This window comes from Oncorhynchus clarkii, chromosome 20, assembly GCF_045791955.1.
Source record: "Oncorhynchus clarkii lewisi isolate Uvic-CL-2024 chromosome 20, UVic_Ocla_1.0, whole genome shotgun sequence".
Classification (NCBI taxonomy): domain Eukaryota; kingdom Metazoa; phylum Chordata; class Actinopteri; order Salmoniformes; family Salmonidae; genus Oncorhynchus; species Oncorhynchus clarkii.
Window position 1 is genome coordinate 66,172,856 of NC_092166.1, and position 24,548 is coordinate 66,197,403.

A 24,548-nucleotide genomic window follows, 5' to 3' on the forward strand; every position below is an offset into this window, starting at 1 on the left:
AAAACCTATTCCGCCTCAGGACACTGAAAAGATTTGGCATGGGTCCTCAGATCCTCAAAAGGTTCTACAGCTGCACCATCGAGGGCATCACTGCCTGGTATGGCAACTGCTCAGCCTCTGACCGCAAGGCACTACAGAGGGTAGTGGTTATATCCCAGTACATCACTGGGGCCAAGCTTCATGCCAGGCGGTGTCAAGACGAAGGTCCTAAAAATTGGCAAAGACTCCAGCCACCCTAGTCAGAGACTGTCCTCTCTGCTACCGCACTGCAAGTGGTACCGGAGGTCTAGGTCCAAAAGGCTTCTCAACAGCTTCTACTCCCAATCCATAAGACTCCTGAACAGCTAATCAAATGGCTAGCCAGATGATTTGCTTTGCCCCCCCCCTCTCTTCTACACTGCTGCTATTCTCTATTTATTGTCTATGCATAGTCACTTTATAAATCTACCTACATGTACATATTACCTCAACTAACCGGTACCCCCTGTATATAGCCTCGCTATTGTTATTTACTGCTGTCCTTTAATTATTTGTTACTTTTATTTCTTATTTTTTAATTATCAAGCATTTTTCTTAAAACTGCATTGTTGGTTAACCGCTTGTAAGTAAGCATTTCACTGTAAGGACGCATGTGATAAATACAATTTGATAATCATGAAACATACACCACCTTTATTTATCTAGATTTCTTTCTTCTTGTCCATGGAATGGATGGATGACCCTGCTGGCTGAATGGATGGGGACAGTATATCCGTAGAGAGCCATGATTCCATGAAACAGAGTATGTTACAGTCCCTGATGTCTCTCTGGACAGAGATCCTTGCCCTGAGCTCATATATTTTATTGTCCAGGGACTGAACGCTATTGAGTAATATACTCGGAAGTGGTGGATGGTATGCATGCCACCTGAGTCTGACTAAAAGCCCACTTCTTATTCCTCTTCTCTGGCGACGTTGTCTTGCGGCAGACCCTGGAATTAATGGAATTCGCTCTGGAAATTCAAACAAAGGAACCAATTCAAGTTGAATTTCTGGTCGAAATGCAGGTGAGTGACTGCAGATCTAAAATCCAAAAGTTATTTCCGGCTTTAGATAATAATGCAAGAAACTTTGTGAGCAAATATTGTAAGAAATAACACACAAAAAAACACTGCAAAGGTGGCTAGAAGCTAGAAACAGCATGACAGTGTATTTCAGCACCATTAACATTGTTCCACTGTCCTCCTGTACATCACTGTGTTGGTAATAGTGTCTTAATAAGTATAATGATAAAAAACAATGAATCTGTAAAGCAAAGGGCAGCGAGGAGTGTTTGGTAATGCTGCAAAACATGCTTTATGCTTTATTAAACAAAATAATACATCAATGGTGAATCGGATGACAGGAGAAGATGAGGAAAAATATCACATCCTGACTCGAATCTGAGTCAGACTCCTCTCTCTCAGCCACTGACCTGCAGTGGGAAAGACAGATTCTGTATTTGGAATATAGTGTTTTCGTGCAAAAAGGAATGTGAGACATCAGTAAAACACACCTACTTCCAGCTCAAGCTCACACATTACAACGAGTCAACAACACGAATGTAACTTTTAATACACAGAGATATTAAACACGGGAATTGAGATGAGTGCAAAACGTGTAGTCCTTTTGACAGAGAAATAACATGTATTGGGGGAAACGCAACAAAGGGTTCTAATGAATGATCTTTAGGATAATGTGCTCACCTTCAGAGGAGTCTGTTTTGGTTACTGCAGGGCTGTGTGTATATGTGTGGTGCACACTTGTTTTAATTCCTACTGTCACACATACGATCCCTTTCATGCCTTCAATTCATTTTTCATTATGTGCTCTTAAGCATTTCCAAAGTCTAGTTGATTGAAACATAAGGCACTGGTATCATCTTTGGCTATAAGATATTAAAAGCATTCGGATTGAGTGGTTAAACTATTAGGTTGCACACAAACCTGCACATATGTACACACACCAGTTTGAAACCTCTTCTGGTAAGACATTAACTTCAGGACATGAGGGGCACAAGGGTAGTCTGTGAAGTGAATCCGACGTGCAGCTAACAGTATAGCTTCCTCCACTGTCCCTCTCCCCATACCGGGCTTCGACTAGTGATCCTCTGCTCGCAAACACACGTGACCAACCTCCTTGACAACGTACCAATCGATTGAGCTATACAAAAAGATCCAAATGGATAGCTCCATCTGCGACATTTCAAGCCAGCCTTGGAGTCAGCTTACGGTACATTCTTAACTCCGTTACATTAGCACAAACGTCTCTCACTCATTACTTAAACGGTCTCTCTCTTCCTGTAACACTGATATCAGATAATCATCTCTGATGATTTCTGGTCATGAGCTCTTGTATAAAAAACATCAGTCCGGTAAATGTTTAGAACTAAAAGCAAATCATTTAACATTTCACCCTGTTCAGCATCTTAAGGTACCTTTTCAACAGTAATTTAAGTACCTTAACACTCCTTCAAAAAACCCTCGACCACAATACTAAAAGATTAGAGTTTGGGATTTAAAGCAACAAGTGGTGATACACATCGCCACAGCAACAGCCAGCGACGACAACTTACTGCGATGAGTGGAGGGTACAGTACTGATAAGAGTAGTGGGGCATTTCTTCATCACCCCACCATGACAAAAGTGATCCTCACTCCATTTACCTCCGCTTGTCTCCTCTCAAAGACACACAGACATTTAACCATTTTATCTGAGTGAAGTGGTTCTGTTGGGTTAGCCAGGGTGCCAGTCTGGTTTTGCTTTGGCCAAATTGTCATTTTTCCATGGCAATGATATAGCTAGCATACACAGGGACACCAGTCAACCACGCTGGTAGGAAGTATTGTAGATATACTTTAGTGGCCATCAATGGTGACCCTTACTAGGACACCAGTCAGTCTCTGGGTAGAGGAGGCAGTGGACAGTCTTAAACCTAGAGAGAGAGAGAGACGGAGAGATAGAGGGAGGGGAGGAAGAGAGAGGGGGCAGATGGATGAAGAGAGAGGGAGAGATGAGCAATGCCGGGGGTGAGGGAAATGGTAAGACGAAAAAGAGTTGGTGGAGAGAGAGGGGATAACCATTTACATGTAATTCACAAATCAGCTAGAGCAAACTTTGCACCGAGGCAGAGGTTTAGTAAACCAGTGTCATGTAATTGTCTTGTGCATTACTGAATGCTGGGTGGATGTTGGGTTAATGTCTGATTACCGTGAGGGGTCCTCCACCAGGGAGAAGGCTCCTCCAATGCTGACCACATTCCTCCTGTTCTCAAAACCCCCATAGCTCAGAGTGACCTAGACACACACACAAACAATTGGTATCTGTTGTATACATCACAGACAAAAGACAAAGTAGGGTGTCTCTTTCTCTTTCACCCACACACTTGTGTGTAGACAATCTCTCTCTCTCACAGACAGACCCCCTCCTACACACACAGCCCCCCACCCCTACCTGTTCCAGCACGGTGTCTGTGGGCAGCCTCTGCAGGTTCTCCAGGTGGGAGTGGAAGAGGTGGGTGTGTGTCAGCGTCACCTCCAGCAGCGCCTCGATGATGTAACCGATAGTGCAGTCGTCAGGGAGACGGATCTTCTCTGCCGTGCTGATGAAGTTCCCCAGACTAGGGAGGAGGAGGACAGGAAAGGATGAAAAAGAAAAGAAAGGGGGGGTAAGATGTGAGGTTGTGAGTGAACTGCTCAAAACAGTTTGGCTTAATAGCTTAACAGCTACAATAATATGTGCATCTGAAGAACATTGAGAGTGTTGAACTGTTCAAACTCACCTAGCCCATGGACTCATCTTGAGGGCCAGACCACGACTGATACAGAACCCTGCACCTCCTGTAGCGAACCAGAACTTCACTGACACCTAGGAGAAGAAAACAAGGGTCAGAGGTCAGGAGTAAGGGAGAGAGATAAAGAGAGAGACAGGAAGGGAGGCATAGACAGAACGACCGAGATGGAAGGGATGGAGGGAGAGAGAAGGATGGTCTGGAGAAAGAGACAGACAAACAGACAGGGTGTACTCACAGATCCATCACTCTTGACCCTCTCTGCAGCCTCTATGGGGTGGTCGAGGCTGGGCCGGCCCAGGTAAACATCCTGGGTGTGTTGGAAGGAGGACAGCAGCTTTAGCAGACTGGGTACAATCACATAGTTATCATCATCCATATGGCAGAACCATCTGGGAGAAGGAGGAGAGAGAATAGAAAGGGAGGGAGGGGGGAGGACAGAGAGAGATGCAAGTTATTACATTAATACAGTTATTATAAAGTTATTACAAATAAATTGTATTAAGTGTTACTGACATGTTAAGGTGTTGTTATCATCACGACAATGATGGTGTTCATTGGAATGTATAGCAGCTCATAAAGTATCATATATAGTACATGGGACTGGAACAAATGTGTCCATATTTTCACTGTTTTTATTTAACCTTTAACCAGGCAAGTCAGTTAAGATCAAATTCAAATTTTACAATGACGGCCTACCCCAGCCAAACCCTCCCCTAACTCAGACAATACTGGGCCAATTGTGCATCACCCCATGGGACTCCCGATCACGTCCGCTTGTGATACAGCCCGGGATCGAAACAGGGTCTGTAGTGACGCCTCTAGCACTGAGATGCAGTGCTGACGGACTGCTGCGCCACTCGGGAGCCAAATAGGCCAGTGTGTTACTACAATCTGTGCTTGCCAGAGCTACTGTACGTGGAGACATACAGTCCTATCAATCTGTTGACCTCCTTAACTAAACACACAGAATCTAAGACATATGCGTGAGATGTATTCTCAAAATAGGCCTTTCCTCTTCTCACCAGTAAAGAAAGATAAATATTTCTTTACATAAGACAGGCAGTCTTCTGAAACTGAGCGGCTCAGTGGGACTACTTGGCCTCCCTGATCAGGGTAGGAGAACAAACTAACTTCTGAATTGGCTTCCTATTGGCCAAATAATGAAGAACTGAATCTATAGTTATGTTCTTAGCATGCAATGTGATGGTGAATAGCAGGAAGTAAGGTAAAGTATTTCAAGACTCACTTCCTCTGCGACTCGATGAACTTGTCATATTCCACAGACATCTTACAGCACAGGGCCTGCCGCGTGTGTGCTGCTGAACAGTTGGTGTTGACGACATTAGCCCCTGAGAGAAAAGATGAGGATGTTGAGTCTACTTATCGTACTACTGAGACAGTAATGCTAGGGTATCAAATACACATATGCCTGATAACATATTACAAGTCTTTCTAAGAACTCCAATCACATTTGATAAATAGTTACATTTAAGAAGGTACAGTGACACAATAATTGCTCTCCTATTTGTACTTCCAGTATCCACCTATTAGAGTGTAGACTGACCTGCTCTCCTCCTCAGCTCCTGATCCTCCCCATCAGTGAATATAAAGGTCTTGAGGAGACAAACAGAGAGAGAGAGAGATTTGTTAACACTAAGTTTGTTTCCACGTATACACCCCCCTCACACACAAGACAGAGAGAACGAGAGAGAGCAAAAGAGAGAGGAGAGGGAAGAGAGATCAAAAATGTGGCTTGCACAATGAGGCCTCCATGTCCTAGACCTATACTGCTGATTCATGGAGTGAAGCAGTTGGTTAAAACAATAACCAGACTATGCTAACTCAAACAACACTGGGCCCATTCTCCCTGGCACTCAGTCCCCCTCCTCCCCTTTACCCTGCTCGCCTCAACTATGGCATGCTCCCTCTTTCCTTTCCTCCTCTCTCTCCTAATTGTCTGTTACCCCTCCCTTCCTCCTGTCATTTATTCTTTCCCTCCCTCCCTGCTGCCCGCCTGCCTCGTGCCCAGTGGCATGCCTTCACTTTCTATCCCTCTGTCCCCTTTTCATCTTTCTTCCCTCCCTCCCTCATCCCCCCTTCTTTTATCCTCCAGTTGTCTCCTCCCTGCCTCGTGCCCGGTGGCATGCCCTCTCTTTCCTGTGTGCCCTGGGAGATGCTGGGCATCCGTGCCAGGACTGGTGGAAAACTACACAGGACACCACAGGCATGTGACACACACACACACACACACACACCACCAGGACGAGCCAGACCATGCCAGGCAAACAAAGACCTTCCCTGATCAAAGAGGGGAGGACCCAGTCACCCTGGCAACTCAGCAGATCCCTGGCCAGCCAGCAGGGCATAAATGGCCTGGAGAGCAGTGTGGTTGCCAGGGCCCGGAGGCAGTGTGGTTGCCGGGGCCCGGAGGCAGTGTGGTTGCCGGGGCCCGGAGGCAGTGTGGTTGCCGGGGCCCGTTGGCTGAAGTTTTAAACAGATTTCTACCATGTTAAGTCAACCTGCAAGCCTGGGGCTATTCTGGCTCACTGTAGATGGTGTAAATTCTCTGACAGGCTGTTAAAACAACACAAATGCGCAAAAAGTCACACACGAGAAAAGTGATAACATCTTGTTAAAACACTTCAAGATACCCTGGTTCTACTCCAGTTCATTCAAAGCTGCTACACCGTGCAGGAGAAAGCCTCCAATCCCTTCAATCTACAGTACCTTTCTTCCCTCCCTCCCGTAAGTCATTTTCCAACAGCTCTATTATGAACACTGTAGAAGGATTCCTAGAATAGTTTCCACATTTGAAATACTCAGAGACTAAAGCTGTGACTCAGTGTGGTTCCATGTCTTCTTTTCTTTCCAGAGAAATCTCTCCACATATATGGAGAGAAGGTTAGCCTCGTGTTCACTCAGCAAGACTGGAGCTAAAGAGAAATGGCTGCTTTGTGTTCTCACGGACTCCCCTCATAGGGTTTTAACAGGTCCAAATAAACCCAGCAGGCATCCTTTAAACTCCACTCCAGGTATACGTTGCCCATAGTCACAGACCTAGGATCAGCCCACCATTATTCTGAACCTTAACCACTAGTGAGGAAAACACAAAACTGACCTTAGATCAGTGTCTTGGAATTAGGAGCAACTTCATACTACTCCATAAACCTCACATGAGCCAGAATGTCTGTTGAAAGCCCATTCTATTTGACCCCATACACCAATCAGAGGCCTGTCTGTCTGTAGATCCCACTACTCTTTAAACCCTCTTGATTTCCAAACAGTAAAACAACTGATGAGCCTGACACATCCATATGATCTATAAATGAGTGGAACTACCCAGCTGCTGCTCTTAACTGAGGCTCATAACATTTTCCTTAGAGTGGCTCAACCTAGGCCATCATTTTAAATAAGAATCTGTTCTTAACTGACTTGCCTAGTTAAAAAAAAAAATGTTGTGTTAAATTGTTGACCTATGGCCTCCCGGGTGGCGCAGTGGTTAAGGGCGCTGTACTGCAGCGCCAGCTGTGCCATCAGAGTCCTGGGTTCGCGCCCAGGCTCTGTCGTAACCGGCCGCGACCGGGAGGTCCGTGGGGCGACGCACAATTGGCCTAGCGTCGCCCGGGTTAGGGAGGGCTTGGTCGGTAGGGGTTTCCTTGTCTCATCGCACACCAGCGACTCCTGTGGCGGGCTGGGCGCAGTGTACGCTAGCCAAGGTGGCCAGGTGCACGGTGTTTCCTCCGGCGCATTGGTGCGGCTGGCTTCCGGGTTGGATGTGCGCTGTGTTAAAGAAGCAGCGGCTTGGTTGGTTGTGTATCGGAGGACGCATGACTTTCAACCTTCGTCTCTCCCGAGCCCGTACGGGAGTTGTAGCGATGAGACAAGATAGTAGCTACTACAACAATTGGATACTACGAAATTGGGGAGAAAAATGGGTAAAATTCAAAAAAAAAATAAAAAAATAAAATAAAAAAAAAATTGTTGACCTAAAAGACTGAGAACTAGGCCAATGCCCTATACCTGTCTGAGCCAATGGTCAGAACAGTAGCGGTGGTCACACTTGTTATTTTAGTGAATAGTTGTGCAGGTGGCCATTAGAAAGTAGACACACAGTGGAACGGTGGCACAATGCGGTCTTTGAACACTCCTCTCCTGGTCTGTGTCCCAAATTGCACCCCATTTCCTATATAGTGCACTACTTTGACCAGGGCCTGTAGTGCATTACAAAGAGAATAGGGTGCCATTTGGGATGCACCCCCTGGAGCTGCCTGGGAGATAGGGTATTTTTATGTCAACACAAATTGAGCTGTGACGTTAGTTACTAAGCAAATTGGGCCAGTGTGTTTGGTCCTGTTAATGTGCAGCTGAACACTGGAACTCTTTGTCTTGAAGGGCCTCACTACTGATCTGTTTTATAGGCCCAGAACAGACCCAGGATATGAACCAGTCACCCTATATCCCCCATAATCAACTGGCGAACAACAGTCCAGACTCAGAATGGGGTCGAGCTTCGACCCCTGGTATCATTTAAACACAAGTAAGACATGGGAAAATGTGTAGAATTGCAGAAAAATAGCTTTAAAACAGCAAAAACAATTCTCTGCCCAATGCAAAATGTGTAGAATTACAGAAAATTTGCTTTAAAACAGCAAAAACAATTCTCTGCCCAATGCAAAATGTGTAGAATTACAGAAAATTTGCTTTATAACAGCAAAAACAATTCTCTGCCCAATGCAAAATGTGTAGAATTACAGAAAATGTGCTTTATAACAGCAAAAACAATTCTCTGCCCAATGCAAAATGTGTAGAATTGCAAGAAACATGTTCTCTCCACCAGCAAGAGTTGTGTGAACAGTTTGGGGTTGCGAGGTGGGGGTTTGTTACTACACCGATAAATGACTATATCCATCCAGACCTTTGCCACCTAGGAAATGTGTGTGACAGGACATTCTAAAATAGTACTTGTGAAATAAGCATAAGTGTGAAAGTATGTTAATACGTGATGTATGTTGGCTATGGAAAAAAATAGTATGAAGTAGCCTACCCCTTCACTCACACAGCCTACCCCTTCACTCACACAGCCTACCCCTTCACTCACACAGCCTACCCCTTCACTCACACAGCCTACCCCTTCACTCACACAGCCTACCCCTTCACTCACACAGCCTACCCCTTCACTCACACAGCCTACCCCTTCACTCACACAGCCTACCCCTTCACTCACACAGCCTACCCCTTCACTCACACAGCCTACCCCTACAATTCAACGCTACACACCATTTAACACATGGGTATCTTGCTATAATATACTAGGTTATGGTTCTACCCTATGACACAGTTCTCACCAGCTGTGCTATTTTGCCTGTTGATCTATAATAAATTCTACAGCCTCCAGTTGATTACTGGAGTCAGGTGTGTTAGCTGAGGCTGGGGCAAAATTAGGCCCCCAAGGACTGGAGTCACCCATCCCTGTTCTACAGCCTCCCATAGAGCCCTGTGTGGGGAATGTTGATCTATATTCTACAGCCTCCCATACAGGCCTCTGTGTTTGGAGAAGGATAACACCAGAGAATTCTCCCCACTTACCCCTCCCTCTGACTTATCCCCTAAACACATCTCTCATTCCTCCTGTGGTGGTAGACCCTGGGCCCCCAGAGGGAGGAAGTTCCTGGGCAACCAGAGACTACAGGAGAGCAGGAGACGTGTGCAGGAGGAACACACTGCTGTGTTTGCTCTCTCTCTCTGGAATTGCTGTCCCCCACCCCTTTTCTTCCCAGTTCAACCAGCCTTGCTCCCACAGATTCCTCCTGCCCTCCAGCCTTCTAAATGGTGGGTGGTGGGGGTGGGCAGAAATTCCTGCACAGAGAGAGAGCAAACACAGCAGTGTGTTCCTCCTGCACACATCTCCTGCTCTCCTCTAGTCTCTGGTTGCCCAGGAACTTCTACCCTCTGGTGGCCCAGGGTCTACAACCACATACAGGCCCGCGCGAGAACACTTCCATACGCTGCACATACCGATCACGTGGATTGGGAAATGTTCCGCTGTTGCATTAAACAACAACATTGACGAATATGCTGATTCGGTGAGCGAGTTCATTAGCAAGTGCATTGGCGATGTCGTACCCACAGCAACTATTAAAACATTCCCAAACCAGAAACTGTGGATTGATGGCAGCATTTGCGTGAAACTGAAAGCGCGAACCACTGCTTTTAACCAGGGCAAGGTGACGGAAACATGACCAAATACAAACAGTGTAGCTATTCCCATCGCAAGGCAATCAAACAAGCTAAGCGTCAGTATAGAGACAAAGTAGAGTCACAATTTAGACACAAGAGGTATGTTGCAGGGTCTACAGTCAATCACGGATTACAAAAAGAAAATCAGTCCCGTCGCGGACCAGGATGTCTTGCTCCCAGACAGACTAAACAACTTCTTTGCTCGCTTTGAGGACAATACAGTGCCACTGACATTTAAACGTGTTAACTCTCTCAAGGCTGCAGGCCCAGACAGCATCCCCAGCCGCATCCTCAGAGCATGCGCAGACCAGCTGGCTGGTGTGTTTACAGACATGCTCAATCAATCCTTATCCCAGTCTGCTGTTCCCACATGATTTAAGAGGGCCACCATTGTTCCTGTTCCCAAGAAAGCTAAGGTAACTAAGCTAAACGACTACCGCCCCGTAGCACTCACTTCCGTCATCATTAAGTGCTTTGAGAGACTAGTCAAGGACCATATCACCTCCACCCTACCTGACACCCTAGACCCACTCAAATTTGCTTACCGCCCCAATAGGTCCACAAACGACGCAATCGCAACCACACTGCACACTGCCCTAACCCATCTTGACAAGAGGAATACCTATGTGAGAATGCTGTTCATCGACTACAGCTCAGCATTTAACATCATAGTACCATAGATCCTGGGTCTCAACCCCGCCCTGTGCAACTGGGTACTGGTCTTCCTGACGGGCCGACCCCAGGTGGTGAGGGTAGGTAACATCTCCACCCCGCTGATGCTCAACACTGGGACCCCACAAGGGTGTGTTCTGAGCCCTCTCCTGTACTCCCTGTTCACTCACGACTGCGTGGCCATGCATGCTTCCAACTCAATCATCAAGTTTGCAGACGACACTACAGTGGTAGGCTTGATTACCAACAACGACGAGACGGCCTACAGGGAGGAGGGGAGGGCCCTCGGAGTGTGGTGTCAGGAAAATAACCTCACACTCAACAAAACAAAGGAGATGATCGTGGACTTCAGGAAACAGCAGAGAGAGCACCCCTCTATCCACATCGACGGGACAGTAGTGGAGAGGGTAGAAAGTTAAGTTCCTCGGCGTACACATCACGGACAAACTGAAATGGTCCACCCACACAGACAGTGTGGTGATGAAGGCACAACAGCGCCTCTTCAACCTCAGGAGACTGAAGAAATTTGGCTTGTCACCAAAAGCACTCACAAACTTTTACAGATGCACAATCGAGAGCATCCTGTCGGGCTGTATCATCGCCTGGTACGGCAACTGCTCCGCCCACAACCGTAAGGCTCTCCAGAGGGTAGTGAGGTCTGCACAACGCATCACCGGGGGCAAACTACCTGCCCTCCAGGACCCCTACACCACCCGATGTCACAGGAAGGCCATAAAGATCATCAAGGACAACAACCACCCGAGCCACTGCCTCTTCACCCCGCTATCATCCAGAAGGCGAGGTCAGTACAGGTGCATCAAAGAAGGGACCGAGAGACTGAAAAACAGCTTCAATCTCAAGGCCATCAGACTGTTAAACAGCCACCACTAACATTGAGTGGCTGCTGCCATACATGTAAAAAATGTATCACTAGCCACTTTAAACAATGCCACTTAATATAATGTTTACATACCCTACATTACACATCTTATATGTATATACTGTACTCGATACCATCTACTGCATCTTGCTTATGCCGTTCTGTACCATCACTCATTTCTATAGCTTTATGTATATATTCTTCATCCTTTTACACTTGTGTGTATAAGGTAGCTGTTGTGAAATTGTTAGGTTAGATTACTCGTTGGTTATTATTGCATTGTCGGAACTAGAAGCACAAGCATTTCGCTACACTCGCATTAACATATACTAACCATATGTATGTGACAAATCAAATTTGATTTGATTCGACTCTCAACCCCAGCATCTGTCTCATTATGGTCTTGTATATACAGATCACTGAATCCCAGCCAGAGATACAGGTAACTCAAACTTAAGCATAAATCATGCACGGATGGGACAATACGTTAGGATTGGGCCATAGTAGCTGAGGTTATGAGGGGTGGAGAACACATGGACTTCTCATCTCAGAGAATCTGCTTCAGTTTTACTTTATGGCTCCACTGAACATCAACCATTGCTTTAGTGGAGGATTCTAACCGTGCAGATGAGGAAACACCCAATATCACACCAAACAACCACAAGACCAACAGAAGAGCAGAAGAGCCAATAAGATGGCTTGGCATCAATTCATCAAGATGAGTTACGCATGTGGTTTGTTAAAATCGTTATAGAACCCGATCCAAGCAGTCAATTGATTCCAACTGGCCTTTATGCTCTTGACGCACATCTCGTCATTCTGAACCACAGGAGCTGATACTCTTGCCAAGGGGGGAGAAGTTGTTTATTTAATGGTTGAGATGTTTTTCTGAGATGAGTTCCAAGTGCTTGAGCTCTGTGCTGACAGGGAGTGAACTGGGTATCTGCAATGTCCCAGATGTCTCTACTTTTGTAATAGCAATAGGAAACCCAGATGTGGGCCAGCATGGGGGCATGGATCTGCAGTATTGGCTACAACAACAAAAAAGTTTTGTATTGGATAGGTGCAGTGAAATGTGTTGTTTTAAAGTGTCAGCCATAGTTTCATGACATCCCTTGAGCAAATTAGGTTTAAATGCCTTGCTCAAGGGCATGTCGACAGATTTTTTTACCTTGTCGGCTGGGGTATTCAAACCAGCGACCTCTTGGTTCCTGGCCCAACGCTCTAACTGTTAAGCTACCTGCTGCCCTATGGCTAAAACCATCCCTATGAGCACATGAAGACATTGGAAAGATGTTGAAAATAAATATTTTCAAAATCTTGTGTTCACTGGGATAGAATCTTAAACCAGAATTTGCCAATACAGCACATTTCCTCCACTTCCATGTTCTATATGATAGTCAAACCCTTGTTGAAGGAGTACAGTCAACTCTTAAGAGAAATGGACCTGCAGTGTAGTTGCAGTGACATGCAGCCCATGGCGCTAGAAATTATGTTCACTCTTTACTGTTACTACAGCTGCTTGGAGAACAGAGAGAGGGGAAGGAGTCCTTGTGTACTCTAGAAACATGCCCTGTCTGGAGGTCTTGCTAACAGTACAAGACAAATGAGATGATCTACCATGTCGACAAAACATAACCTGCAGGGGTTATGACATAACAAATACCCTTATCCAGGGCCATAGGCTGCATCTGAACCACTGCCAAGTTCAGACTTGAGTGTGTGTGTGTGTGTGTGTGTGTGTCTGTATGCGTGTGTTTGTGTTCCTCCCTACCTGTTCTTTGGCTTTGGACACCCAGGTCTGGAACAGCAAATCCAGTCTGGACTTGTGGTACTTCCTGGTGGTCTTCACCGCTATGAAAATGTCTTTCAGCTCTAGAGGGGTCCTGGACCGAGACCCTCCAGCCCCCACCACAACTCCAGCTCTGTGGAGGAAGTCCTCCTTCGGCCCTGTCTGAGAGTCTGTATGCTTCCCATTGCCCTGGGTGTCACCTCGACCAGCTGTATACACCCAGTCCCCATCCCCAGTCCTCTTGGTCTCTCTGGGAGTGCCCTGCCCTATAGATCCACCATCAATCCCATAATTTCCCACTGTCACTTTCCCCACATCTGCCTGGAGAGGGACCACCAGACCTCCAGGGTGCTGGGGGTTTTTGCTAGCACCTGTGCCCGCCCGGGCAGGCTTGGTGTGGGCCCGGGGTTGAGGCAGGTCCCCCTGATGCTGTGAGGGCTGGAGGGCAGGGATGAGGAGCAGCAGGAGGGCACAGAGGGCCAGGGAGAACAGAAAGCAGAACTTGCTGACACCCATCGAGGAGACATGCATCCTGATTGGCTGCTGGAGGGGCCTTTCAGCCCCCGGCGCCAGCTTTGCTTCCCACTCCACCCTGTCCCATCTTTATGACATCACACAGGAACCTGAGGAGACATCACCACCCCCCCGCATAATAAGATGACAGTGACACACTTGAAAACCTAATCTGAGTGTATGGATACTGGCTCCTGCATGGGTTTACTCTACCCTGGGTGCCAGACAGACTAGTCCGTTTCTGCATCTTGGCCAGGTCGCAATTGTAAATGAGAACTTGTTCTCAACTTGCTTACCTGGTTAAATAAAGGTGAAATAAAAAATAAAAATCAATAAAAGGGCCAAGATTTCACTGTACAACTCTATACACATTCTGATTGAGTCCCTCTTAAATGGCAGACCTGTAAAGTCTGGAAGTTCTCCTCTTGGCACATTGTCACTCATGCCCTTCCATTTGCCAGTCAGTTTATACAGGTCACATTTAATTGACAGATTTACCTTCAGTGTGTGAGCAATTTCCTGTTTGCTGCTATTTTCAGAGGCAATGATACCTCAACCAGTAGCAGATGTCAGTTGTAGGAAGCAGAGGGATGTAATCAAACCCTTTTTTCTTTACTAAAATTAGCACCCTTAGTAAAATATGAGCTCTCAGCACAGCTATGTGGATATAGCATGAAGGATGGTATGGTTTATGAAGGAGTTATACATAATTTACAGGGGAAAAATAAATAAATAAACATAATGCATAACATTTCATATTTTGGTGCCTGGTTTGGGATTATGCAAATCTGCAAATCTGGTAGATGCAAATCTGCCAGATTGGGTCACTGCCAATAGAAACAGGTCTGACTGCTGTGGGCTCGGTCATTTAACTGTAGAGTCCACAACAAATGTATGAAAACAACAACTCGATTAACCAACATTATTGGGTTTTATAAAGGTAACTTTAAAGTTTACGGGGATGTTTAGGAGTTGTTCCGTGTGCATGTCGTGCACATACGGGTCTATAGGCTGTCCTACGGTAAACAAAAGAAAGGCAAGAGTGTTCAGTCAAAAAAATATATATATGAAAACCCCTGTTTATGACGAATTACTTAAAACACTTATTCTGTGATCACGAAAATGCCTTATACTTACATGGAAACAAAATAAATCACGTTTTTAATCCGATGTGCCTCCTCCCAAATGCAGCAACAAAACACCAGGGGAACGGAACTGGTCACCAAAAATGAATTAAGTGAACAGAATCTGATCAAAGAAAATTAAAATACAATACAGGGTTTCCAGACGCTTTTATACTCAACGATCTTCTCTTTTTTTTGTCTCCTCGTCTTGACTATGATTTGATTGGGCTCAGATTTTAACCATCAGCAGCCCGCTTTCTCTATTCGACCGCGATTAAGAAGCCTAGCTGTGCACTCATCAAGTCAAGTGCAAGCGAGTCAAACAACGTCATTTGTTTCTATTGCGATTATAAACGACCTCTGTTTCTCGGATTCTTCTCAAATCACCTACTGTGTGATTCTCGCTCCAAACGCAAATCCTCTGAAACTGAGCGCCCTCTGGTTGATGCTGACCTGGCCTTGCAAATTAAATGTCCCTGTAGTGTAGTAGGCTACAGCTGTTGGGGTCGCCACTGTGTTGCTATTTTCGCTCTGGATGTTGTAGGCTCTCGTAGCCTATTTTGTGCTGGCAATGGAAAAAGTTGTCAGACAAAACAACTCGCGGCAAAATCCCTCCTGTAGGCTTAGCCAACTAGTGTGACAAAGTTTTTTTTTTTTAAACGTATTCATCCCAAGGGTGACCTCAAATAAATTGTTATAATTTATAATTGAGTAATTCATTTTTAATATCTGAACTAGTTGTATCTTTCTATACAAATTACCATCAGTTTGCAACTGTTTTTTTGTTGATAGAAATATTCCACGTTCAAAACAACTGGGAACTCGGAAACAAACGATCTCCCATTGGTAAAAATCGATCTGGGAATATCGGGCCTCTTTCTATAATTCCGAATTTTCAACCTGAATATAACTGACGTCAATGTTTGACCTCGTATTTTTCCGAGTTCGGCGTTGATTTGAACGCTGCAATAACACTGCCTCCGACACATCTGGAGCAGCGCTGACGTCATTACGTAAAGAGCCCTGTGAACCCATGCCCCGGATGTGATAGCGAGCCGTTGTTTGTTGCTGTAGACTCAGATTATCCATCATATTACATTTTAGTCATTTAAAATACACTCTTATCTAGAGCTATTTACAGTAGCGAGTGGATACATTGTACATTTTTCTGGTCCCACATGGGAATAAAACCCACAACCCTGGCGTTGCAAGCGCCATGCTCTACCAACTGAAACACGGGACCATATCGACCAGTTAATCGACTGGCTGCTCCAACAATGACAATAAATGTCTTCAGAAATGGAAGGCAGTCTGGAGAAGGCAAGATCAGGTGGGACAATTCTAGCCAATGAGAGGACAGATACGAGTGTGATAACAGGCACAAATCCGATATAAAGTGTTTTTTTTCTCAAACTTGGCAGGATATCATGTATCCTACTTATATCAGTACACTCGTAACAACGTAAGCATTACCAAACGTATATTCGATCAAATAAGCCTCAAGTAGAAAACAAGACATTACTTTTTTGTTAACTAAATTCGACACTCATTGATCTCCATACAACAACTCCTCCCTTGATCAGCGGGAAAAACGCCACCTGCTGGAGAAGACAGATTTTGGTCCCAGTTATCCGTCTCGCTTCGCTTCTTCCTGTCTGCCGCTGAACGTCACAAACCGTGAAAGATGCCTTTGCCCGTGCAAGTATTCAACTTTCAGGTAATAATGAATCTATTTTGATGCATGTTTACACAAAAACGGTATGCGGGTATGCACGTGGAGAAGGCTTTCCTCGCGCTTAACTGGGACGGTGGGTACTCGGATAAACACGCAAGCCTTGCATACATCGGGAGTAGCTTGGGCCGCTAGCAGTACTGGCAAGCTAACTAGCTAGGCTAACTTTAGTAAGTTCATATAGCTAACTCTACAGCGTTATATTTCCATTCACTGTTATTCTATACCAACTGACTAGATGTTAGAATGACAAAAAAAAATAGAAAGGTGCACCCCAGGAAACTGTTCGCTGGTCATTTATGGTTTATTCAGGCACTTTGACAGTCATGCTAACTAGCTAGTTCTCTGTTATTGTAGTTAGTTGACTGACCTGTTATCCAGCTAGTAGTAGTTTAGCCATCCCTTTTTAATTTTGTTCAGCAACACATGTACATTGTGTCTCCAATGTAAGTATCCAGTGGGACATGAGCGATCTGTCTATTGTGGGAGTGTCGTGTATGTATGGCTATTTATTACCTTGGTAACCTGGTTGCAGACTGTCAGTATTCCCCTCATTGTGCCACGCTGCTATGACACTTGTCAACAGTATGTACAGATATCTTTATTTTGGCAGTTAACACTTGATAAAATCAGGGTTACAAATGATATTGAAAGCAGGTGCATCCACAGGTGTGGTTCCTGAGTTAATTAGTCAATTAACATCCCATCATGTTTAGGGTCATGCATAAAAATTGCCGGTTATTTTGGCTATCATTGCGAGAAGAAGATATCTGTGACTTTGAAAGAGGGGGTCTCAAAAGAGCAAAGGGGGTTTAAAGTGTGTTTGTCAGTCACCTGATCTCAACCCATTTTTTTTTATTTGACCTTTATTTAACTAGGCCGTCATTGAAAAGTCTTATTTTCAATGACGGCCTAGGAACAGTGGGTTAACTGCCTTGTTCAGGGGCAGAACGACAGATTTTTACCATGTCAGCTCGGGGATTCAAGCTTGCAACCTCTCGGTTACTACAAAGCTCTAACCACTTGGCTACCTGCCGCCCAAATTTTAGGAGGTTCTGTAGCGGCACATGAGACAGTTTTCCATCACCATCCACAAACAACAAATTATGACATTTTCGTGAAAGAATGGTGTCGCATCCCTCCAATAGAGTTCCAGACACTTGTAGCATTGAAGCTGTTCTGGCAGCTCGTGGTGGCCCAACACCCTATTAAGACACTTTATGTTGGTGTTTCTTTTATTTTGGCAGTTACCTGTATGTTCGCTCTTCTTCAGGGGGTTGTTGAGCCCATGCAGATAGATGCTGACCCACAGGAGGACCAGCAGAATGCACCAGATGTCAACTATGTGGTGGAAAACCCCACGCTGGTATGGTCTATCTATCCAGAATTTCCCCCTACTGGCATTGTAAAGGCGGGCTTGTTTCTTGTAGATGGGACTCAAATACCACACAAATGACATTTCTACTGCTATTTAAATGTTAAACTGAAATCAAAGGAATCTGTAGAAGTGGAATACCCCACAAGACATGCCACTAGAGGTCTCTTCACAATATCCAAGTCCAGAACAGAATATGGTAGGTGCTACATAGAGCCATGACTACATGGAACTCTATTCCACATCAGGTAACTGATGCAAGCAGTATAATCAGATTTTAAAACAGATAAAAGTACACCTTATGGTACAGCAGGGACTGTGAGGAGACACACACAAACACGAGCATACAAATAATGTTGTGTGGTGGTATTATACATGTTGTATTGTAGATATGTAGTGGTGTAGTAATGTTATATGATGTACTGTTTTATGTGTAATGTAAGTGCGTTAATGTTTGGATCCTTAATAAATAGAAATGCAGACTTGAGTGAAAAATCAACATGTTTAGGCTTTTGTCCCACTGAAGTATGTGTGTGTCTTTGTCTCCCTCTCTCTAGGACCTGGAGCAATATGCATCCAGCTACTGTGGTCTGATGCGTATTGAGAGGCTGCAGTTCATCGCAGAGCACTGTCCCCAGCTCCGTGCCGAGGCCCTGAAGATGGCCCTGTCTTTTGTCCACAGGACCTTCAACGTAGACGTGTACGAGGAGATCCACCGCAAGCTCACAGAGGCCACCAGGTAGGTGTATCACAGCATAGCCTAGTACCCTCCAGCATAGCACAGAGAAGGTACAACAATACTACTAGTACATAGTATGTTATTTTTCATTGTTGGTTTGGAAAGTGCTTTTTGTTTTTGTTGAGTGTTTGATTGATTCGAGTGTGTGTGTGTTCAGAGAGGTCCAGGGGGCTCCAGATGCTGCGGTGGAGGGCGGGGCAGTTGAACCCCCTCCTCTGGACACAGCGTGGGCCGAGTCGACCAGGAAAAAGGCCCTGCTCAAACTGGAGAAATTGGACACTGACCTGAAGAACTACAAAGGCAACTCCATCAAAGAGAGCATCAGGTGGGTGGGAGACGCTACGGTTGTTAGCATCAAGTAGATAATAAACCGATTGGGTAATCCTCACCTCCAAGAGGATCGGCCTGAGCAATGTGCTGCGTCTGTTTGCAGATCTTGAAGTAATCACTGAGTAGTTGACTAGTAGTAGTCGTTTTTTAATGTAAGGTCATTTGGAATGGAATATTTATTTGTGGATCAGTGATTCTGCATAGTGCTTTGCTCAGGTTTAAGGGGAGGATCTGAATTGTTCTTTCCTGGCCTTTCTTCCTCTCTGGTACTGGCCCAAACGCTCTCTATAATAATTTCTTTCACCTCAGGAGGGGTCATGATGACCTTGGGGACCACTACTTGGACTGCGGTGATCTCAGCAACGCCCTTAAGTGCTACTCCCGAGCCCGAGACTACTGCACTAGCGCCAAGCATGTCATAAACATGTGTCTTAATGTCATCAAGGTATGTCATCATTTATCATAATGACAGTTAGTGGTCCTAGTTTTTTGGTCAATGCTCTTAATCCTGATGTAAAGTCTGGAGGGCAGAAGGGCTATATTCCTCTTTCGTTCTCTCTCAGCCTCACTTGTTCTCAGCCTCTTCCTTTCTCTGTGATGTGATTAACTTCAATGACTAGCACTAGAGGGCGATATTGATATGTGTCCTACAGGCTTTCTTACTGAGTTTACTGTTTTCATCTATCAGGTTAGCGTCTACCTCCAGAACTGGTCCCACGTCCTTAGCTATGTGAGCAAAGCTGAATCCACTCCGGAGATAGCAGAGGTAAGTCATAGGTTCCTCTGAGCCAGAGAGCATAAGTCCTCTACTGTCTTAAAAAAAACACAGACGTGTGTCCATCTTTATTGAGGGAATATCTTTATTTTTGTTTCAGCAAAGAGGGGAGAGAGATTGCCAGAGTCAGTCAGTCCTCACCAAATTAAAATGTGCTGCAGGTAATTCACTCACTCTTTGTTGTTCTAAAAAGAGATGTACATACTGTAAGTGTTTTCACCTGTTGTTCTCTAGAAGGTATACAACTCACTAACAGATGCCAATCTTCAACAGGTGCAGACACTCATGCTAATGTTTTGTTTCAATGAAAATGCATTTGTTTTAAACCCCCTTCTGCTTTGATTAGATTACAAAGTTCTCTTCCCACACTCCGGTTCATTTGACCTCTCATTCTTTCTCCTTGTTCCTCCTCCTCCACGTCTGTATATCTGTCACTGTCCCCCAGGCCTAGCTGAGCTGGCCTCCAGAAAGTACAAACAAGCAGCCAAGTGCTTCCTGCTGGCCTCTTTCGACCACTGTGACTTCGCTGAGGTTAGTCAGTCTGCCTGCCTATCTGTGTAGTACTTTAAAGGTGATGTCTGTGACTTCCCTGTGTTGTTCTGTGATAATTTGTGTATTGTTTATCAACAATTGGGAAGGCAACAACAACTAGGACAAGGGTACTTGGACAATTGTAAAGACGATTGCTGCTTGACAAATTCTAATATTTAAAAAAAATTCTGTTGGCGTTGTACCAACCTCCTGTATTGTGTGTCCAGCTCCTGTCCCCCAGCAATGTAGCTGTGTACGGAGGGATGTGTGCCCTCGCCACCTTCGACAGACAGGAGCTACAGAAGAACGTAATCTCAAGCAGGTGTGTGAGCGCGCAAACGCCTGTGTATCTTTTGTATAAATGGTGTATGGTTTTTCATGTAACTGACCGAGCTGTGTTACCATCCACAATACTCTATTCATGTATTTTATGTCCTCCCAGCTCCTTTAAATTATTCTTAGAGTTGGAGCCTCAGGTCCGTGACATCATCTTTAAGTTCTATGAGTCAAAGTACGCTTCCTGTCTCAAAATGCTGGATGAGATCAAGGTGAGATTGATCTAATTAATGATCTATGATTATCAATCGATCCAATGATTACATTGATGTGAAAAACATAAAATGGGTAGCAAATAATTTGAAAACGGGAATTCAACGAAGTAAGAACCAAGTAACATGATTTCTTAGCTATGATGTATTTTCCTAGTGCTGTATTTTCATTATGTTGATAACACATATTTGAAACCTGTCCTAAATGCAGACTGCCTTTCTTATTTCTCAGGATAACCTGCTGTTAGACATGTACCTGGCCCCCCACGTACTGACCCTCTACACACTGATCAGGAACAGAGCCCTTATACAGGTGAGACGGACAGGTGAGACTGGGGACAGGAACACTTTTCCTCCAGTACTCCCATATAATACTGAACATCATGGACATCCAGAGTATTCTGTTGTTTTCCTTATATACTCACAACTACGGATGGGTTTGAATAGTCAATTAGTCAATCCCCCATAGTCGTAAAAAAATAAATAGGAAATCGTTGCGTCTGGGGGAAAGAATCGGATACAAAACCTTTCTCTCTCTAACCACGTTTCCATCCACAGTTTTTATGCGAGTAAAGTCATACTGTAAATTTAAAAAAAGTGACCGTTTCGGTCCAATTTTTGAAAATGCTGACAGACAACTTGTTTGTTCGACATGGTGGGATCTTTTTGTGTCTGTAAAATTAATTATGTGAGAAATGGAGGTGTAAATGCCTCTGCGCACATATTGTTATAATAACCATCATATCAACGTATGCGGATTCTAGAATATTCACATGAAAATCTGTCACTTCTAGCTCAGGCAGCAATCAATAGTACATTTAGCTGAGGAAATGTGTCTGAATGACACTGACTCCTGGGGTCAAACATCTACAGGGGTTGCATTCCAAATGGCACCCTATTCCTTCTATAGATCACTACTTCTGACCGTTAACTGGACTAGCAGGTGAAGTATGGCACCTAAAATGGTTGTTTTGCTAATGTTATTTAATATCATGCCCTAAATTAGACATTGTTCTTCTGCTTGACCTCTTGGTCTCCTTTTTCTGTTTTACTGCAGTGGAATGATGGTTAGGATACTTGTTGGAGGGTGTGAGTTACGCTGGTGTTATTTAGATTGTAAATAATAAATATGTAATCAAAATAGTTTGATTTGGGGATCATTAACATTCAGAGCAGGTTCTCTCTCCCCAGTATTAATGTGTGTGTTTGCTGTAATGTACACTTCTTTTTTTTTGTGTAGTGGCGAGGGTCATGCATGCGTGTGCAGTACCTCAGTCTCTACTTTTCATTTGCATGTATGACTAAGATGTTAACGTGTGTGTGTGTGTGTGTGTTGCAGTACTTCAGCCCGTACGTGTCTGCAGACATGACTAAGATGGCCCAGGCCTTCAACACCACGGTGCTAGCTCTGGAAGACGAACTCACCCAGCTCATACTGGAGGGACTTATCAATGCACGCATAGACTCCCACAGCAAGGTAACACACACACACACACTCAAGAGTCAAGTCACATATACACCCCACCCCCTAGCTCTCTCACTCACACTAGATGAGCTCCGATCACTCTTTCATTGTTTAACAGTTTATAATCTTATAATACAGCATGGGATGTTGATTTGACAGTGACCCAAATGGTTTGCCACAGCGCTCTTATCCCCAGCCTCTCTCTCCTCCCTTCTCTCTTTGAGATGCCAAGCACATTTATGTACAAAGAGACTATGAAATACTCTCCCTCCTCATCCCAGATCCTGTATGCGCGTGACGTGGACCAGCGGAGCCACACATTTGAGAAGTCTATCCACATGGGCAAGGAGTTCCAGAGGCGAGCCAAAGCCATGATCTTGCGAGCTGCTGTGCTGCGCAACCAGATACACGTCAAGGTACCTCTGCACACAGGGTCTCCCTGGGGTTTTCAGGCTGCTCTCTCTACTCATCTATCTTGCCCCCCCCTTGCCTTTTACCTTTAGGATATGGATATCTCTCAGAACTGCTATTTCTTTCTTTATTTTGACATCCTTGCCTCACTCAGCCTCCCTATCAGTGCCGCCATCTAATCATCTCCTTTCTCTCTTTCCCTTTTCCCATATCCGCTTTGTCTTCCTTTCATTCTATCTCGTTGACCTCTGGTCCACCTGTCTTTTCTACAGGCCGTCCTCCCCCTCTCCTCCTCATCTCTGTTCCTCTCAGCCATCCACTACTGCTCATTTCCACACATCATTGGCTCTGAAATAAAATGCCTTTGATTCAGAGGAGGAATCTCTGTCGTCTGTCCCTCTCTCCCCAGTTTGTCATGATCTTACAGTACCAGAGAATAGTTGCAACACTTTTTATATTGTATGCTTGGTACGTTTTCCTTTTGATACATATACTGTATGTTCTTATGTCTGAAGACTGGTAAAGGCATCAGAATGCAGGATGAGAAGGAGGTTTTCCCCCTTGTCTTTGCTTATAGAGGATGTCAACCACTCAACCTTATTTTTCTCTCCTCCCTTTTCCCTCCCTCTCTCCAGTCTCCTCCCAGGGAGGGCAGCCAAGGCGAACTCAACTCTGCCAACAGCCAATCACGAATGAGCACCAACATGTGAACATTCCCATGAGACCTCTGTCTTACAGGAAGTTACCATGTCAGGGGGGGGATCTGCCAGGGGGACCTAGCACCCCCCCCCCCCCCCCCATCTGAGGATCCCCCTCCTCCTGCTGACTCAGTGCTGCATCTTTTGCCTGCAGAAAGAAAAATACTGAGACGTCAACTTCAATAGGCTGTGTCTTAAATGGTGCCCCTATTCACTATATAGTGCACCACTTTTGACCAGGGCCTATAGAGCTCTGGTCAACTAGTGCACGAAATAGGGAATAAGGGAGCCATTTTGGATGCACAAAGGACTCTGGTCATGTGGGAGGTGAACAGTGGTAGTCTGTGGAGATACTTGATGAGCAACCTGAGTGTGTTAATGTTGTATTGGAGAGGCTGTGAGTGTTTAGAGTTGAGTGGCGCTCAGTCGCGTCACAGTACTGTCCTCTTTTTCCTAAGATGCACTTTTCTCTTTCTTTCTTTTCTTTCTCATGATTGATGTGATACATCCATTAAGAAATTAACAGAACACACACTTCAGAACCAATGTCCACAAGATCTGATTTTAAAATAAATGTGTATGATAATCGGAAGCTTGGTCAGGACTTTTGTCTTCTCACAATATACCTTTGTTTACCAGTTGCACAATAAGCCAATTTCCCACACACCCTTAACATAGTTTATTTATTTAAAGACCAGAATGTTAATACTGAGATGCAGTTTTTTAGGAAGATTGCATTAAATTTCAATGTTATATGATTTTATTTATTCTTGTACAAAGTAATTGGATATAAATCAAGTCCAGAGGGACCGTACCGTAAGCAGAGGTTGACGATGAGGAAATGAGTTTCATTTATTTTTCTCTTTGCGGTGTCATCTGATTCCTGCTTCTCCCACATTAAAACCTCACAAAATCAC

At 44.8% G+C, this 24,548-nt stretch overlaps 2 protein-coding genes across 3 annotated transcripts; one reads left to right on the top strand and one right to left on the bottom strand.

Moving 5' to 3' along the window:
* Nucleotides 1–1,162: 1,162 nt before the first annotated feature.
* On the bottom strand, nucleotides 1,163–16,014 carry LOC139376774 (RFNG O-fucosylpeptide 3-beta-N-acetylglucosaminyltransferase). The gene is made up of 9 exons (XM_071119692.1): nucleotides 15,041–16,014; nucleotides 13,373–14,013; nucleotides 5,374–5,422; nucleotides 5,056–5,158; nucleotides 4,045–4,198; nucleotides 3,798–3,883; nucleotides 3,470–3,635; nucleotides 3,227–3,312; nucleotides 1,163–2,951 (listed from the first exon to the last, which is right to left on the bottom strand). Exons 2-9 carry the CDS (start codon nucleotides 13,919–13,921, stop codon nucleotides 2,885–2,887), a joined length of 1,260 nt encoding a protein of 419 aa, XP_070975793.1. The 5' UTR covers nucleotides 13,922–14,013; nucleotides 15,041–16,014; the 3' UTR covers nucleotides 1,163–2,884.
* Nucleotides 16,015–16,052: 38 nt separating this feature from the next.
* Nucleotides 16,053–24,223, top strand: LOC139376773 (COP9 signalosome complex subunit 1). Of its 2 annotated transcripts, none has more exons than XM_071119690.1 (14): nucleotides 16,053–16,744; nucleotides 18,033–18,125; nucleotides 18,692–18,873; nucleotides 19,031–19,198; nucleotides 19,513–19,648; nucleotides 19,892–19,969; nucleotides 20,079–20,139; nucleotides 20,424–20,509; nucleotides 20,737–20,831; nucleotides 20,952–21,057; nucleotides 21,290–21,370; nucleotides 22,397–22,534; nucleotides 22,804–22,938; nucleotides 23,569–24,223. In XM_071119690.1, exons 1-14 carry the CDS (start codon nucleotides 16,712–16,714, stop codon nucleotides 23,641–23,643), a joined length of 1,467 nt encoding a protein of 488 aa, XP_070975791.1. In that variant the 5' UTR covers nucleotides 16,053–16,711; the 3' UTR covers nucleotides 23,644–24,223. The 2 variants fall into 2 exon arrangements, with proteins under 2 accessions (XP_070975791.1, XP_070975792.1); XM_071119691.1 differs by having other exon boundaries at nucleotides 16,074–16,744; nucleotides 18,007–18,125.
* The last annotated feature ends 325 nt before the right edge of the window (nucleotides 24,224–24,548 follow it).

What these genes read in the sequence shown, in the direction of transcription:
- LOC139376774 (XM_071119692.1), bottom strand. Translation starts at nt 13,921, where the DNA reads ATGCATGTCTCCTCGATGGGTGTCAGCAAGTTCTGCTTTCTGTTCTCC. An exon ending in GGAGCTGAGGAGGAGAGCAG is followed by an intron (nt 5,159 to 5,373) that starts GTCAGTCTACAC and finishes CTTTTCTCTCAG; the next exon opens with GGGCTAATGTCGTCAACACC. An exon ending in CAGACACCGTGCTGGAACAG is followed by an intron (nt 3,313 to 3,469) that starts GTAGGGGTGGGG and finishes GTGTGTGTCTAG; the next exon opens with GTCACTCTGAGCTATGGGGG.
- LOC139376773 (XM_071119690.1), top strand. Translation starts at nt 16,712, where the DNA reads ATGCCTTTGCCCGTGCAAGTATTCAACTTTCAG. An exon ending in TCCATCAAAGAGAGCATCAG is followed by an intron (nt 19,199 to 19,512) that starts GTGGGTGGGAGA and finishes CTTTCACCTCAG; the next exon opens with GAGGGGTCATGATGACCTTG. An exon ending in AAATGCTGGATGAGATCAAG is followed by an intron (nt 21,058 to 21,289) that starts GTGAGATTGATC and finishes CTTATTTCTCAG; the next exon opens with GATAACCTGCTGTTAGACAT.